This window comes from Gymnodraco acuticeps, unplaced genomic scaffold, assembly GCF_902827175.1.
Source record: "Gymnodraco acuticeps unplaced genomic scaffold, fGymAcu1.1, whole genome shotgun sequence".
In the NCBI taxonomy this organism is placed as follows: domain Eukaryota; kingdom Metazoa; phylum Chordata; class Actinopteri; order Perciformes; family Bathydraconidae; genus Gymnodraco; species Gymnodraco acuticeps.
The window spans coordinates 21,321-37,347 of record NW_022990199.1 but is presented as its reverse complement, the minus strand read 5'-3'; the positions used below and the strand labels follow the sequence as shown (position 1 = coordinate 37,347).

Below are 16,027 nucleotides of genomic sequence, written 5' to 3'. Positions count from 1 at the left end.
CAAATGTACATTTCCCCTCTGTGGGACGAATAAAGGTATTCTAAATATGCCTTTTTTCTTAGAATGTGCCCTTTTTTTAAATGTCACTTCCCTTTTAAAAAAGTCATTTCTTTTTTTAAATTTTGACTAGCTTTTCTTTTCAAATCATTTTGTGACATTCTCACTGAAGAGACTTGCAAGATCCTTTTGTCTTTTATCTGCAAAACAAATCTACGGGTCCAAATAAAGAATCCTGAACCTGAGATTAAGCTGTGGATTAAAAAGATACTTTGTACAAATGAAAGACACATTTTATTGACAGATATCAACATTCAAATTAACAAAAAAAAGGTCAAAACATGTTTGTAAGTCAAATTTTAAACAAGTTTAAAACTTAAAAACCCATAGGTCATTATTCACCATACTAAACAGTTTCTGGGGCGGCTATAACAGACGTCTTCATTAACACTGACATTATTTCATGTACACTTTTTAAATGGATTTTTCCCCGCTTAATTAATTTTTTAAAAAGTGTGATAGACCCTCTTTCAATATGACACAAAAGTATAATCTCTGGGTTTTAACGTTTTTTTTTTCAGGAATACATAAAAAACTGTACAAACCATCTCTGTTGATTCACATGTGATTGTCTTTAACTGTGTGTTTGACCTTCATAGATAGCAGCTGAACACCACACATTGCACCATTTCTGTTGTATTATTTATAAAAGACCACCACAGGCTCAGCTTTGAAGATGATCACTTCTACAGGAGTCATGTTAAGTGTCAGTATAGATTAAAAAAGTCACATTAAGAAAATGTTAAACTCCATGTACAAGTCATTGAAAAGTGTGTTTAGGTATGGTTAGTCTGGCCTCAGCCTCACTGCTCGTATTTTGCAGCTTCTTTGAAAGTTTGGGGTAATTTGGACACAAAGCACCAGCATTTTTGACAGTCCTGAATGTATATTGAAACAGCAACTGATGGATGGACAACTGAAATTTTCATTTATGTATGCAAACTCCCGGGAAAAGCAAGTGACAAAATACGACACAAATTTCTGCGTGGGGAAGTGTGTCGAAAGGAACTTTACACATCCATACTCTAAATGGAATTTCCATTTGAGTCAAGTTGTTCCCGTTCATCCTTTGGCTGCATTTCTACACATGCCTCCAAACATCCTTATAGCGAGGCATGCCTTTGTATTCAGTCAGAACACATTTCTTTGTATTCTCATTTATCTCCATTATTATTTTTTCTGTTGTATAGGAGAACTTCACATATCCTTCATCTTGTGCTGCCAAACTTTTGTTTTCCTATTTGGCTTTAAAAGAGAGGAGGGGTTTAATAACAGGGAGAGTTTGGGATGGCATTGTGTTCGTTTAGTTTCTCTGTTGAGACAGTTAGTGTCCGCCTCTGCTCCGAGACTCCCCGGTCACCCAGTCGATGATGATAAACGACGAACTCATGACCATGAAGACGACTCCCAACGCAGCAAAACATGCAGCCTGCAGGAGGGGAAAGGAATAAATGGACATTGGTATCAACAACACACTTAAACTAATTAAAATGTACGTTTAGTATAACGTATCCTGGGTGGACACAAAATTCCTAATTAAAATGGTTAAAAGAACAACCATTAACTAAGTCTTTGTTAACGTAACAATAATGTATGCATTTTTTGCATTAAACCATCAGCTCATTAGGAACTAAGGTGCAAAACCAATCATAACACAACTAAATCTAATGACTGGAAATGATACATGTAGAAGATTCTTAATCACTATTTTGAGGCACCCCATATTTGAAGTTAGTAAAACATTTGTTTTACTTCAAAATTAGAGGATGGTTAGGGCAGAAGTCAAACCATAGTCATATATTTTGGTCATCTAAGGCTTAGCGGTTTCTGGGAAATGGCTAGGAGAGAAATGTCAGCTACTTTTGGTATTTCTCTAAATACAATACCACATATACTATTACCTGGAAAAACACCAGAAGAAATTAAAGGAAACGATTCTTACTTATTCCTTGTGATAAGTGTAGCCATTATTAATTACAAGAAACTGGTAAAAAAAAATGGTATCTTGATAAATGGAAAAATGGAAAGATCTGGTACATAAATGTTATGGTAGCGATCTGTTACTATATTTAAGGTATTTGAAATAGCTAAAGGAGCCGAGTTGTACCTGAATCTTAGGTCTGGACTTCAAAGGTTCCTGGTCTTCAGGAATGATACGGATGTAGAAGATTGCAGGAAGGATGAAGATGAGGCTGGGGGCAGTTGTGGCTCCTGAAGTTAAAGGAGGAGAAGAAGTGAGTTTTCTTAAAGCCAAACACAGTACACATAACACAGTTTAGGCATGATGATAATAATGGAAGCCCAGACCGTGCAGCCACTCTTTCCTGCATAAAACATACCAATGAATCCAAATATGTCGCGGATGGAGGGCATAAAGATAACCAGCAGGTTGACCACAAACAGGAGACAAAATGTAATGCCGATGTGCACCGGCCAGCTGAAAGGCTTGTTAGGGAAGAACATCTGCAGCAAGGCCCTGCGGATCTACAGGGGGAAGGTTGGAAAAGAGGGACAATGTCATGACTTTCTTTACTTTACAACAAGATGCATCAGGATTAATAAATAAAACGATATAAAAGCTGTTTCATAAAGCCATGTGGAAGATAAACTCAATACAGGCAGCAACTTGACTACATCCCCTCCCAGCAGGTTAGCATTTTCCATTAAAATGCCTGCTTATTGTATATTAGTTAAGACTAGAAGTGCAACACACTTGAAAAATACTGTGTGCTTATTTGCTTTCTTTGATAGAGTGGGATGAGAAGATAGATATAAATCAAATTCATCAGTTCAATATGAAGCTGGAACTATAGCTGCAGGTTAGCTTAGCGATTAGCTTAGACATAGCTTGTCTGGCTTTGTTATAAAAGCTTACAGCAGAGAGTGGAGAGAATACAAAATGGATTACCCTGTTGTAAAACCCAAACGTGACACCTTAAACATATCTATGAGGGTTTAAAATGAGATACAATGTGTATAACATATTTGGACTTTTGGAGCTATTTCACAGCTAGCATTCTTAGCTATGCTATCTGTCTATTGGGAGCATGTCTATGTTCCCACAGCCCGATGGTCCCACATTTCTAATGTGTTTTTTTTCTTCAAAATTAGGCCCTATGTTCCCAAAGCCCAATGGTCCCACATTTCTAAGTAATCTAACTATAACTAACCTAACCCTAACCATTGGGCTGTGGGAACATAGGGCCTAATGTTTTTGTTTAAATATAGAAATGTGGGACCATTGGGCTGTGGGACCATTGGGCTGTGGGAACATAGGGATGACCCCTGTCTATTGGCACCAGTTTTATACTGAAAAGATGGACATAAGCTAGGTGACACTTCCCAAAATGTCAAACACTGTCTATCTGACATTTAAAGGTTTGTGACTACAGTTTGTGTTTGCTGATCTGCTCTGTATCTTTACCATTCATTTTTTATTTGGATGTTTTCCACCCATTTTAAAAACCTGCTTACATTTTGAATGGTCATATTTATCAACTACTGTATATTCAGAAGTTATGTTAAGTCCATACAGTCAACACACCATTAAGGTATAAATAGCTGTGTTCATAATTTACACACTGACAGACACAGAACTGAAACAGTACAGTTACAGTGTATTTATTTATAAAACTAGTCATGTTCTTTGAGTCAGACATCATTTTTCGGCAGGATCAGCAATGTGGTTAAGATGCTACATCAACATTTTTTCAAGTTTATTCTGGGTAGAACTGTTACGTCTCTACAACTTACTACCACTAGGGGTCATTGTCATTTCATATAATTGTGGCATATATTTCCATGATGACATTCGCATTGGAAACAATTGAGAAACACATTGAGAAACTGATTATTTTGTTGTATGAAGGTTTTTGCTTTGCTTTGTTTTGCTATCTACAGCATTTTAGAAGTATTTTGTATACATAGAAATACAAATAATAAATATAATAAATGTTTTGGCTCTATGAAACCTGATGTACTTATGATTCTGTTTTCTTCAAGTTTGTATCTTCTTGGTCGAATGCACGTATTGCAAGTCGCTTTGGATAAAAGCGTCAGCTACATGCAATGCAATGTAATAATATCATATAACATTTTAAATAAATAATAAATGTTATACTGTATAGAAAATCCTATTCAAGTATTTTGTATAAGGCCATTTTTATATACATTTTTATAAAGTTCTATAAGGCTGCAACTATGGATTACTGTTCCTAATTGATATTTGTATTATTTGGGATATCAAATTCTGGCAAATTGAATGTTTGCAGGGCCGGCCCACGGCATAGGCAGTATAGGCGAATGCTAAGGGCGCATCAACCCATAGGGGGCGCCGAAAAAGAAAAAAAAAAGTTAGAAATTTAAAAAATATATCTTTTTAAATTTCATAACAACACAATTTCCCGATTTTGGATCAACAAAGTACATCTTATTATCTTATACTAACAGAACTACACCTATATTGCGTGCAGCGCCCATAAACTATGGCACACACCCCACCCCCCCAAAATCAAGTTGAACTGCCCAGTAAAAACCAGAGGTTTATGTGAAATTGTTCTTTTTTTGAAATAATGGTTTTAGTGTGCAATTATAGTTTTTAATTTTGTATTTGCGTTAATTTAAAATAAATAAAACTCCCAAAAAACGTACACAGCTTCTGTGTGCTTTTGTTAACATTGGAATTTACATTGTAAGCGGCCGCGGGGGTGAGAGCTTTAGAGAGCTCTCTCCTGAAAGACTGAGAGGCTCTGATAAGCTCAGCTCAGTGAGGTAAAGGCACACCTTTATATGATCATTATAGTTATACAAAAATAAGAGAATAGGTGAAAAACAGGTATAAAATACTGACAGTACAAAAAAGTTGTTATTAATAAACAAGAATACAGTTTGAAAGGGGAGTGATTTGTAAAATATCCATAAAGAAAAAGAAAATCTGCTTACAGTTCTGTTTCATATGGGTGTTGAGAGATGTATCCATAGATCTCCTAATGTTGCTCTCAAAGTGCACCAGATTGATGCTTTTAACTTCAATATTAAAAAAAAAAAGTCTTCCCGGGGGTGCATGCCCCCCGGACCCCCCTAGAGAGGGTGAAGTCCCCCCCCCCACTTAAATCATGTTCAAATGGATAGGAAACTAAATACAGTTGCACATATCTTGTGTCCATATCTTTCTGTTTTGGTGGTCATGCCTCAACCGTGCATGCACGAGTCATAGTAAGTGTCTGCATTTGGGGGGGGGGCGCCAGCTAAAATCTTGCCTAGGGCGGCAAATTGGTCAGGGCCGGCCCTGAATGTTTGATTGTGGTCCAAAAGCAACAAAGAAAAACTGAAATGTACACAATTTAGAAGATGAAACCATTTTGGCGGAAACATTATTTTAAGCAAATCAATTATTCAGCAGATGGTGTCATACTCTTTTAACCTCTCTTTCGTGTCACTTCGTTTAATCTATTTTATCTCAATCTACTTTTGTTATTATGTAAAGTGTGTTGAATTTGTGGAAAGAGTAAGGAAATCATAACCTAAATATAGTTATTATTCATGTTGACAGATGTCTTACCGGGAAAAGAACAACGGGGACGGTCAGAGTGACGGCCACCAGCACGGCCAGACGTACACAAAGCATCAGGCCATCCAGGGCGTTCACCTGACTGTAGGTGTGTAACATCTCTGACTCCACAGCACCTGAACACACACACACACAAACACACATAAACACACAGAAGCTCTTTACACGTGGTCTATCCCTTCATTCACAACACTGGAAAGTACACATGGGCTCTGGATACAAGTGGCTCATTCATTTAAAAATATCCCCATTCACAACTTCTGAACTAGGTGACCTTTGACCGACAAAGCCAGCTCTTTGAGACAGCATATGGAAGAAAAAAACTTTACTCTCATTTTAGAAAATGGAAATAGAAATGAAAGATTTAAATGAAATATTCTCTTAATTGTCACGCACATGTAAACAGAACTGCACACAGAGGGACATTTAGACTGTGAATACAACCCATCCTTGTGCAGCGCCCATGTAACAGTGTGGAAGTTATTAACACAATAATGCATCAATAGTTAAGTAATGTGATATATATATGATTCTATGATTTTTAAATGTACACTAAAGACACACTTCTTCTCTCTGGCCTTCTAGTCAGAGCGGAGTATGACACCGGACTATTCCCTGTGTTTTTGTTTTTTATATTTCTGTTGTAGTAATGTGTTTTTATTATATGTACAGCACTTTGGCTCGACCAAAAATCGCTTTTAAATGTGCTTTATAAATAAAACTTGATTTGCTTTGATTCTAAAATGTGCTATTATGTCCATTAAGTACTTTAACGTTTGGTGCTTTCAGTTCAATTTGGTGCCAATACTTTTGTACTTTTACATGTAGCAGTGTATTTTCACATGTATTATTGATGCTTTTACTTAAAGGTAGGGTAGGTAAGAATGGAGAAACCAGCTCGAGTGCGCTAGAATTTGAAAATACACAACCGGAAAAAATCTGCCCCTTCCTTCAGACTTCCTCACAGAGCCCCTCCTCCAACACACACGAACGCGCACATGACCGATGAGGGCACGAGATAAGTTTGTGCACAGATGGAAGGCTGACAGGCAGGTAGGCCATCCAGTTACTTTAGCCGGGCCGGCTCAGATGATTGGTCGTGCTTTTTACAGCGCCACGGCTTCCACAGATTTTTTTTTTTTCATGTATTTATTGTGAAAGCATTTAATGTATTCATTGCTATCGGGATGTTGAGAGCATTCCATGGAATATAACAACAAGTGTTTCTGAAGTGAATTACCTACCCCACCTTTAAGTAAAAATACTTATTTTACCACTGCTTACCAAAAAACGTGAGGTAACCAAAAAGAGCCGTTATTAGGTACATGAAGAACATGGCCATGATGGAGACGTTAGCGATGTTCTGCATTCGTTTCTTGGTGGCGCTGTGGTAAAGAAAAGCAGAAAATGTATTTTAATTAAATGTTAGGAAAAATGTTAATTTTTCCCTTAACCTTTTAGCACATCTCTCTGTGTTCCAATAAGATCATTATTTTTTAGATTTTGTGAAATGCATGACGGCATTCTGACTTACTCTCGTAGCTCGGTGTAGATTGGCAGCACCTCGGGGTGGCAGACGAAAGCAAAGGCCAGAATTGGGATGGTGTACGCTGTCTAAAAGCAAGTCATATCAAAGGTCAGTGAATAACCCACCGGACAAACATTCGAGAACACATCCATATTTTAAACCAAACACTACTGTTGACATTGTACACTTTATTGCTGTTGACATAACAACCTCTACCGTTAGCCATACTAACACATGAGAGTGAATCTGGCATGCTAACCAAAAACAGCCTATGGTGCTAACCAAGGAATACATTAAAGATTCAGAGACTTAGGCGCAGGGATAGTAAAACAAATTCCTCTGACCTGTGAGTTAGTGGTAAACATTTTGGGCTCACAGAAGTCGTCTGTCACATTCATGTGTTTGATAACATTAACACTTGTAAAGTTGTTTTGATGTTGATCAACCAGGGGACACGGGATGTTGAATTTCTTGAAGATAACCTGGGAAAACCAAAGATAAATAATGATTAGAAAAACATCATAATCAGAAACAGGGTTTTGCAAAGTAGGTTTAAACATACAAGGAATTTAATGTGAATTATTCTAAAAAATAACTAACTTAGTAACTAAATAACTAGCTGACGGACTGACTGACTAAATAAGTAACTAAGTAACAAAGAAACAAACTATCCAACTTTTTAACTAACTAATGACGGACTGGCTAGCTTACTAACCAACTAAATAACTCACATACTAACTACCCTTTGTTTTGTAAAGCACTTTGAATTGTTGCGTACAGAATAGTGCTATATAAATAAACTTGCCTTGCCTTGCCTTACCCTAGCTAAGTAATTAACTAACTATCTAACAAATTAACTAACTAACTGACTAACTTAATAACTAACAAATTACCAAACTAAGTGACTAAGTAACTAACTTACTAGATATCTAAATAACTAAGTGACTAACTAACTAACTAACTGACTAACTAACTCACTAACTCACTAACTAACTAGTTAACTAAATCAATAATTAGATGACTGACTGACTGACTACCTAACTCACTAACAAGCTAGCAAGCCAATTAACTAAATGACTAATTAACAGACTGACTGACCCTTTATTATTATAATAAATATAAATATATTAAAAATAAACCCAGGAGTGTGTGAAAAACACAGGGAATGTGGTCAGGTGGTTTTGTTGTGAAATACTGTGTATATCTTTCCTGAATATTTGTACACTCACTGAAATGACGAAGAACACCATGCAGCAGAGGGAGAAGCCACTCGTGTAGCCCAGGTAACCTGTGGGCAATGATAACACCATATTAAGAACTGTATTAAGAAGTGATGGTACTTTTTCAGAAAAGCACATAAAAGTACAGTCCATGTGAAAAGGAAGTGAAAACATGATAATATGGGAAAGTATGAGGAATAAAAAGTTAAATGAAAGAGAAATGTGACAACAGAAAAACATACCAAGTTGTTTCATGAGTGCAAGAGGAAGGATGATGGCAACACTAACTATTATGATCAAGTAGTTTCCATTCAAGAACCACTCTCTAAGAAACAACCAGACAAACAGGTGAACAAAGAAAAAAGTCATTACAAAAAAAGACAAACAGAAACTGAATACATCTCAATATGACTGACACTCACCCCGTGTTTTCCTGTTTACTGAGGAAGGCTTGAATAACCAAAGGGAGCTCAGATTTGACGATAAAGAGGTAGCTGGACATCGCTAAAAGGAAATGAAATCAGTCAGTAATATCTTGTGAAATGCATTTGCTTAAATATATTAAGAAATAATCTTTAAAGGTAGGAAATAACAACCTCCAATGTTGTGTACTGAAATGATGCACCCTGCCAGTATTTTTCCCGGGGTGCCAAAAGCCCGATTTCCCAGCTGTTCATAAGCACGGATACCTGAGGAACATTCAAAATGAGTGAGGAGTTATACAACTAAATGGCTTTGTTTGCTAAGTTGTGTGTGTGTGTTGAATCCAGCTTACCGACAACTCCAGCACTTTTCAACAGGAGATGAATTGAATATGCAGACAGAAGGGCGATGGACACCAGCAGCATCCTGAAACACACGAGCAGAGGTCTCTCAGTTTGAAAGATGTAACGGATTTATCGTCATTTGCACAATAGCTAGAGCTTAGATATCGGCAAGGAAAATCTAAAGTCTGACGCTCTTCAAACAGTGCAGCATACAATATACTTTAAACAAAAGTTTTTTTTAAAATACATAAATAGTGCAAGAAAAAGGTGCAAGTAAGAAAATGGCACGATAAAAAGTCCAGGAGTAAATAAACGATGTACATGTGAACTAGAACAAGATAAAACAGGATGTTAAATTAAATACTTAAGTAAAGTACAGTGGAATACTTTGTTTTCATATTTAAATATAAGTATAAAACCCTTGAGATGCACCATTTAATTTTTAAGGGGTTACTAAGGCACAACATATTTTGTGCATACAGTATATATACATCAATATATATATACAAAAACAGTATATTTCGTACTTTTTAAGGCTGCAACTATAGATTATTTTCTCTATTAATCAATTAAATACATGGTAAATAAAATGTCAGCATATTGAAACCCCCTTGAGATCCACCGTATTGATGAGAGACACTTTATCATTATAACAACCACATCATTATAACATAAAAATACATTCACAAAATAACAAAAGATTATTATAATGGAAATTTAAAAAAACAGTAAATAGTAGGTGTGGAAGTCATGGTAAAACATAATTGATCTGAGGAAGTTAGGAAGAATATCTGTATCAAAGCTCCTTCAAATCTGGAGATTAATATAGAGTTAAAACTGAGCTCATTAATTAAAAATAAATACAGACAGAAAGAAAGAGAGAAAAACGATGTTATTCTCTTTAGAAACGAGAAGCTCAATCCGAACAAGCCATTATTGTCATTGTTGTTTTTTCTTCTCCACCTACACAAGTTAGTTTGTCTTCCAGAGAGAGCGGCTCTCCAGTCCAGACCTCCTCCTCCTCCCTTTCCTCTCCTCTCCTCCCTCCTTCCTCCCTCTCCTTCCCCCTTCCTCCCTCTCCTCCCCCCTTCCTCTCCCCTCCTTCCTCCCTCTCCTTCCTCCCTCTCCTCCCCCCTTCCTCCCTCTCCTTCCCCCTTCCTCCCTCTCCTCCCCCCTTCCTCCCTCCTGCCACATAGCACAGGACTGATCCAGCAGGCGTTTCTTGGATCTGATCACTACGGGCTATTTTTAAACACTTAAATCTGATTTAGGGAGGCTGCGTGTGTATGAACCCTGATGCGCGCACACACACACACACACACACACACACACACACACACACACACACACACACACACACACACACACACACACACACACACACACACACACACACACACACACACACACACACACACACACACACACACACACACACACACACACACACACACACACACACACACACACACACACACACATACCATGTATACATCACTTCAGGGGACATTACATTGACTTACATGCATTTCCTGGAGACTTATCCTAACCTTAACCATAACCAACACATGCCTAACCCTTACCCTTAACCTTAACCAAGTCTTCACCCTAAAATTAATGATTCCCCTTATGGGGACCTCCATTTTGTCCCCATAAGGGAAGCCTGTCCCCACACGTGACTGTGTAAACAGATTTAGTTCCCCACAAGGATGGTAATGCTAGGCCACACACACACACACACACACACACACACACACACACACACACACACACACACACACACACACACACACACACACACACACACACACACACACACACACACACACTGATATAAATATACATAAATTAGGTCTGTAAAAGCTGTGGAGACATCTGTAGAGTTTGCCTCATTGTAGGAAGATATAGTAAATGCAGTTTCCAAGGGTTTTTATGCTTCTGTATGTCATTTATTCTACGATTGTACTTGTGTTCTATCTGGACCTTAAGTCTGTAATAAAGTTTTGATGTAAAGGTGGGGTAGGTAAGTTTGAGAAACCGGCTCGAGATACACTTTTTGTAATATTCCATGGAATGCTCTTAACATCCCGATAGCAATGAATATCTGAAGTGCTTTGACAAAAAATCCATTAAAAAATGTCATCTGTGGAAGCCGTAATACTGTAAAAAGCACGACCAATCACCTACCTGCCTCTCAGCTATCCATCTGTGCACAAACTTATCTCGTGCCCTCATTGGTCATGTGCGTGTTCGTGTGTGTTGGAGGAGGGGCTCTGTGAGGAAGTGGCAGATTTTTTCCCGCTGTGTATTTTCAAATTCTAGCGCACTCGAGCTGGTTTCTCCAAAATTACCTACCCCACCTTTAATGATTGATAAAAGCTTTTTTTTTTTAAATATAAAGGAATAAAAGTATTTGTTTTTTTAAATAAGGCCTTGGAAAAACTTATATAGTAGGTCAGGAGCAGCAAAAATTACTTTAAAATCTCCACCGTATCATTTTCTAAAACTCATACCTTAAACTCTAACACATACGACAAACAGCCTTGTGTGAACATTGGCTTTCCAAATCCTGAAATCAAGATACTACTACTCAATTGGGGATCATATTACGACTTAATACTGAGCGTTGAACAAATAAAAGGCTGGAAAAATACACAAACACACAGAGAAACAGCCAGGCACGGTGTTAAACCAAAATGAAGATTGTGTTAGGCTTGCATACTCACAGAAAAAGAATAATTCCGGTGTTGGCCATCGCAAAAGCCAATCCCAGAATCCCACTGCCCATAATAGCGTTACTGAGGTTAAAGATGGACATGCCAAAAGAAGTCTTCCCCTCGAACTGTAGGAGAGGATTAAACACAGAGATACCGTTTGAAAAGTCTTTATTCATCTGAATCAACAACAGAAACCAACAATATGTTTTCTAACATATTGCTGAGCAGAAGCACTCACATCTGTGAAGTGGTTTTCCTTCTTGACTCCAGCTTTGTGGGGGAGAAACTCGTCGTGTTCAGCCAAGCCATCCAGACCGTCAAACCTTCAATGGAATAAAAGTCATTGGTTTAAGAGAGCCACCGAAATACTCCAGCTTTTTAAATACACTTTTAAAGACACCTTTGAATCATAATCTTAATAGCTTAAAGAGGCCCTATTATGCTTTTTGGGGTTTTCCCTTTCCTGTAGTTTGTTATTTCCAATTAGGTTTGTGTGCATGTAAATGGTCTGCAAAGACTACAATCCCAAAGTTCCCTGCAGAGGGTTGGGGATTCTTCTATTGGCTAGCGCTCCAACACATTGTACGTGATAGACTAAGGGGCGGGACATCTCTAAGCGGTTGATCAATCACAACAGAGCCGGCCAGCTAACCAATCAGAGCAGACTGGGCTCTGGTTTCAGACGGAGGGTGAAAAGAGGTGCTGCAGCACAGGCAGTAAGAGAAAAATAAAGAGCTTTTTGAACATTAAAGCATGGAGACATGTCCCAGGAGAGACACTACATACTGATATGACCCTGAACATGAGTTTAATATGGCCCCTTTAAGTTGAAGTTGTGACACTTACCCATTGTCCTTGCTGTGTCCGTTCATCTTCTGAAGCTCCATGCTGATTGCAGAGGTTGTGATTTTTTTCAGATTTGCTGGACTGAAAGAATCCCCTTCAAAGTGTCCCCTGGATAGAGGTTAAGAGAAAATGTTTTTTTATTTTTTGTTATACATGTCTTCAACTCCTTAACATTGTTTGCTATTAATCATGAGAGTTCAGCTTGGATTGTTTTTCCACAACAAACACGCTTCATGCATCGATCTTGGCAACTTTCCATCATTTGTTTCATGTGTGAAGACTGCAAGTAGCTTGTGACTTTTCCTTTCAGGAATCAGAAAGAGGACAGGTAAAGACTAAATAAAAGAGCAAAGTACCACGAGATAGATGTGGAGAAGGCTCTGTTCTACCACATATTTGATATAAAGGTGTGTCACAGTGGCAGACGTCTTTAAATAAACTCAGCCTTTTAAAAGGTAAACATACCTGCTATGTGTACTCAAACAGACGGATGCCACTGCACACAGGAAACACTGAATCAGATTGTTGTAACACAAACGGAAAATGTGGCGTATAAAGGGCAGACCTATTTCTAAAGTCTTGAGACTCACACCACTGTAATTTTTCCTGCAGGGGGTGATAGTTGAGTTTTCAGAAATCATTGAACTCAGATATCAGGATACTAAAACCCTCACACAAATAGTTCACAAAATAAAAAAGGGGACACTTAAGTCCAATTAGAGCTTGTGTTACATGAAAGGCTTTAAATAACAAATGTTGTCAGAGGATTTATATTGCTCTAATCTGTTGTGGCCCACAGAAAGCTGGCATGGGAACGAGCGTAGGTCTGCCGCTGCCCGGGGTCATGGGATACTTCACTCCTACTGCCCTCAGGATTTTCACATTTGACCCCTAAAGGACACACTCACACTACATTGTGCCATTCCTTAAGAGTTTCACACAAAACCAGAGTTTCTTATAGTCCTACGCTCATCAATGCGCTGGCCTGTGGACGCACAATAATCCTCAGTTTGATATAGCCACAGAGATAGACAAAGGGTTGCTGTGTAAAACGTGCTATTTCGTCTAAATACAGAGTAGCCTTTTCCCTGCATACTTGCCTCAGGTCAAGTGTGGTAACAGGAACCTTCTTCCACTACATACCCCAAGACTTTCCCATGGCCTGCGGCCAACACACACACAACCGACAGAGTTAAGGGTAAATGTCAGGAATATTTAGTCATTTAACTTCCACAAATAGCCAGTTTTGAGGAGTTAGTTAGTCCCACAGCTTTTACAAGTACCATACTTTGCATTTTCATGTGAGAGAGATGGGATACTAGACAAACCTGGTTAACTAGAAAACTTTCCATAAAACTGCTTCACAAAGGCAGCCTGGAAACAGTCACATACAAACTGTAAATTCCCCTGAGACAAATGTAAAATGTGTGATATTGGGCTATATAAATACACATTGATTGATTTTGATAGTTGGAATAAAGTAGATGAAACAACTAAACAAGCACTTTCCATCCATCTAACAAAAGCTTTATTTCAAAAAACCCATCTCAAGCCCTTGACAAACTCTCACAATTAGAGTAATAAGCTAAATATGACAATCTTTACCATGACTTCTTAATTTAAACCCAGTAGTTATTAATGTGTCCTCACTCTGTGGCTCTACACACCACATGGCTTTCGTCTGATGCAACAGCAGCTCACTATTGACAGACAGCCCTTCCTTTCTCTTCCTCAACACACACTCATTTTATCTTAGAAACTTACCCTGGTGGTCAAGAACAAATCTACTTTTCTTTTAAATATTGACAGAATAGATCCTGGTGCGAGCCCTCTCAATTTTCTGTGTGTGTGTGTCTTCCAATGTTTATGTTTGGCCTTGTGTTCCTAGGAGCTCCTCTCTAAAGCTCCTTGGTAGTGAAGAGAGGAGAGAGTGAGAGAGATTACAGGCAGGGAGGAGTGAGCGGGGAAATGGCAACACCCATACTTAACCCTTTGTTTAACCTGATGCAGGGAGAAAGAGACTGAAGGGGTCCGCTCACCAGGTGTCTGCACTGAAAAGGTGTCAACACAAGGGTTTGAACAAATGGAAAGGAATCGCCTGTAGTTTTGAGGGTCGGTTTGCAAGTACAAGGCTACAGGTAATCCCATTAATTCAACAGGGTTCATACTAGACACCAATGACCATGTCGTTACCCGAGCATGCAAAATGGGAGTGAGCTGAGGGGGGGCTTTGTTACGGTGTGGGTTGAAACTCAGTGACAGTTGGCCTCCTGCTGGAAGTCTCAGTGATGGTAATTAGCTTAGGAGATCTTTTTTAAGATAGCCCACATGTGATAAGAGTGGGAACATTGTGCATGTTTACAAGTTACTGGAGCTTGTTCCTAAACAAATAGTGTAAGACCTGAGGTGACACTGGACGTGGGACATTTAAAGGGACCGCCATATTATCAAAGTCAAAGTCAAAGTTATTATGCTTTGTTTGGGTGTTCCCTTTTCATGTATTTGTATAGCACAATTCATACAGTGATGCAATTCAAAGTGCTTTACAGGATCAAACTGATTGGCAGATTCTTGTCATACCTTTTAAAATGTGTTTAATTTCTAGAAAGCTTGACATCATAATAAAAGAGGAAGTAAATGTCCATGTTTGAAAGATTTGGCAAAATATCAGGTTCAAGGTCTGTACTTATCATGGCTGCCTCCGTCACTTTAAATGACCCAGTGATTCGTAAAAATACAGGACAAAGCATCGAACATATAATTACATACTTTTATAGCTAAAATATGGTTTAAGGAAACATTTATCAAATGTTATTTTTGTACCAAACAGTGTTACCAGAAGTAGCTTTCATGATGGTCTCATGTGTGTCAGTGCGTCTTTAAATCCCATGTGCTTAACAACTGCCAGCATGTCACCAAAAGGACAATATCACTACATCCTTTGCTTAGAAATGAAAGAAACAGGTTGAAAATAATGGCATCTCTATCTCTACTGTCAATACACTGGAGTAAACATCATATTTTATCTTGAGTAGCTTTCCACATGTATGAATGGGAATTGTCTCGTGGCTTTTGTTAGAGCAGCTTTAGTCTGCCGGCCTTGAAGGTACTCACTTCTCCAGTAGCAGTCAGACAGATGGATGTCCTCCGTCTTCACAGAAGTAGAGTAGAGTTAAAACGCGTGGCCTGGTCCACGTCAGAAAAACTGCCTTTTCTCTCAGACACGCAGCTGTGAGAGGAGATAAAAAAATGGCAGAGAATTTGAGAGTAATTTGCCGCGTGAAGATATTTCCTGCCATGTCACAAGTCAAGCCACTCCCTGT

General features: G+C 38.4%; 1 protein-coding gene across 2 annotated transcripts; it reads right to left on the bottom strand.

The window, feature by feature from the left end:
* Window positions 1–272: 272 nt before the first annotated feature.
* LOC117547452 (sodium-coupled neutral amino acid transporter 3-like) lies at window positions 273–15,979 on the bottom strand. 2 transcript variants are annotated; one of them, XM_034218216.1, is made up of 16 exons: window positions 15,819–15,979; window positions 12,705–12,812; window positions 12,097–12,181; window positions 11,868–11,983; window positions 9,150–9,223; window positions 8,971–9,063; window positions 8,797–8,878; window positions 8,617–8,699; window positions 8,384–8,442; window positions 7,499–7,636; window positions 7,161–7,240; window positions 6,911–7,011; window positions 5,618–5,742; window positions 2,397–2,541; window positions 2,165–2,268; window positions 273–1,486 (listed from the first exon to the last, which is right to left on the bottom strand). In XM_034218216.1, the coding sequence occupies exons 2-16, from the start codon at window positions 12,743–12,745 to the stop codon at window positions 1,382–1,384; spliced, it is 1,431 nt and encodes a 476-aa protein (XP_034074107.1). In that variant the 5' UTR covers window positions 12,746–12,812; window positions 15,819–15,979; the 3' UTR covers window positions 273–1,381. The 2 variants fall into 2 exon arrangements, with proteins under 2 accessions (XP_034074107.1, XP_034074106.1); XM_034218215.1 differs by lacking the exon at window positions 15,819–15,979 and adding an exon at window positions 14,469–14,647.
* Between the last annotated feature and the right edge of the window lie 48 nt (window positions 15,980–16,027).

Coding starts and splice junctions, on each gene's coding strand:
- LOC117547452 (XM_034218216.1), bottom strand. CDS start 12,745: ATGGAGCTTCAGAAGATGAACGGACACAGCAAGGACAATGG. Junction 8,879..8,970: donor TTCAGTACACAACATTGGAG/GTTGTTATTTCC, acceptor ATTTCCTTTTAG/CGATGTCCAGCTACCTCTTT. Junction 7,637..8,383: donor TGGTGTTCTTCGTCATTTCA/GTGAGTGTACAA, acceptor TGGTTTTCCCAG/GTTATCTTCAAGAAATTCAA.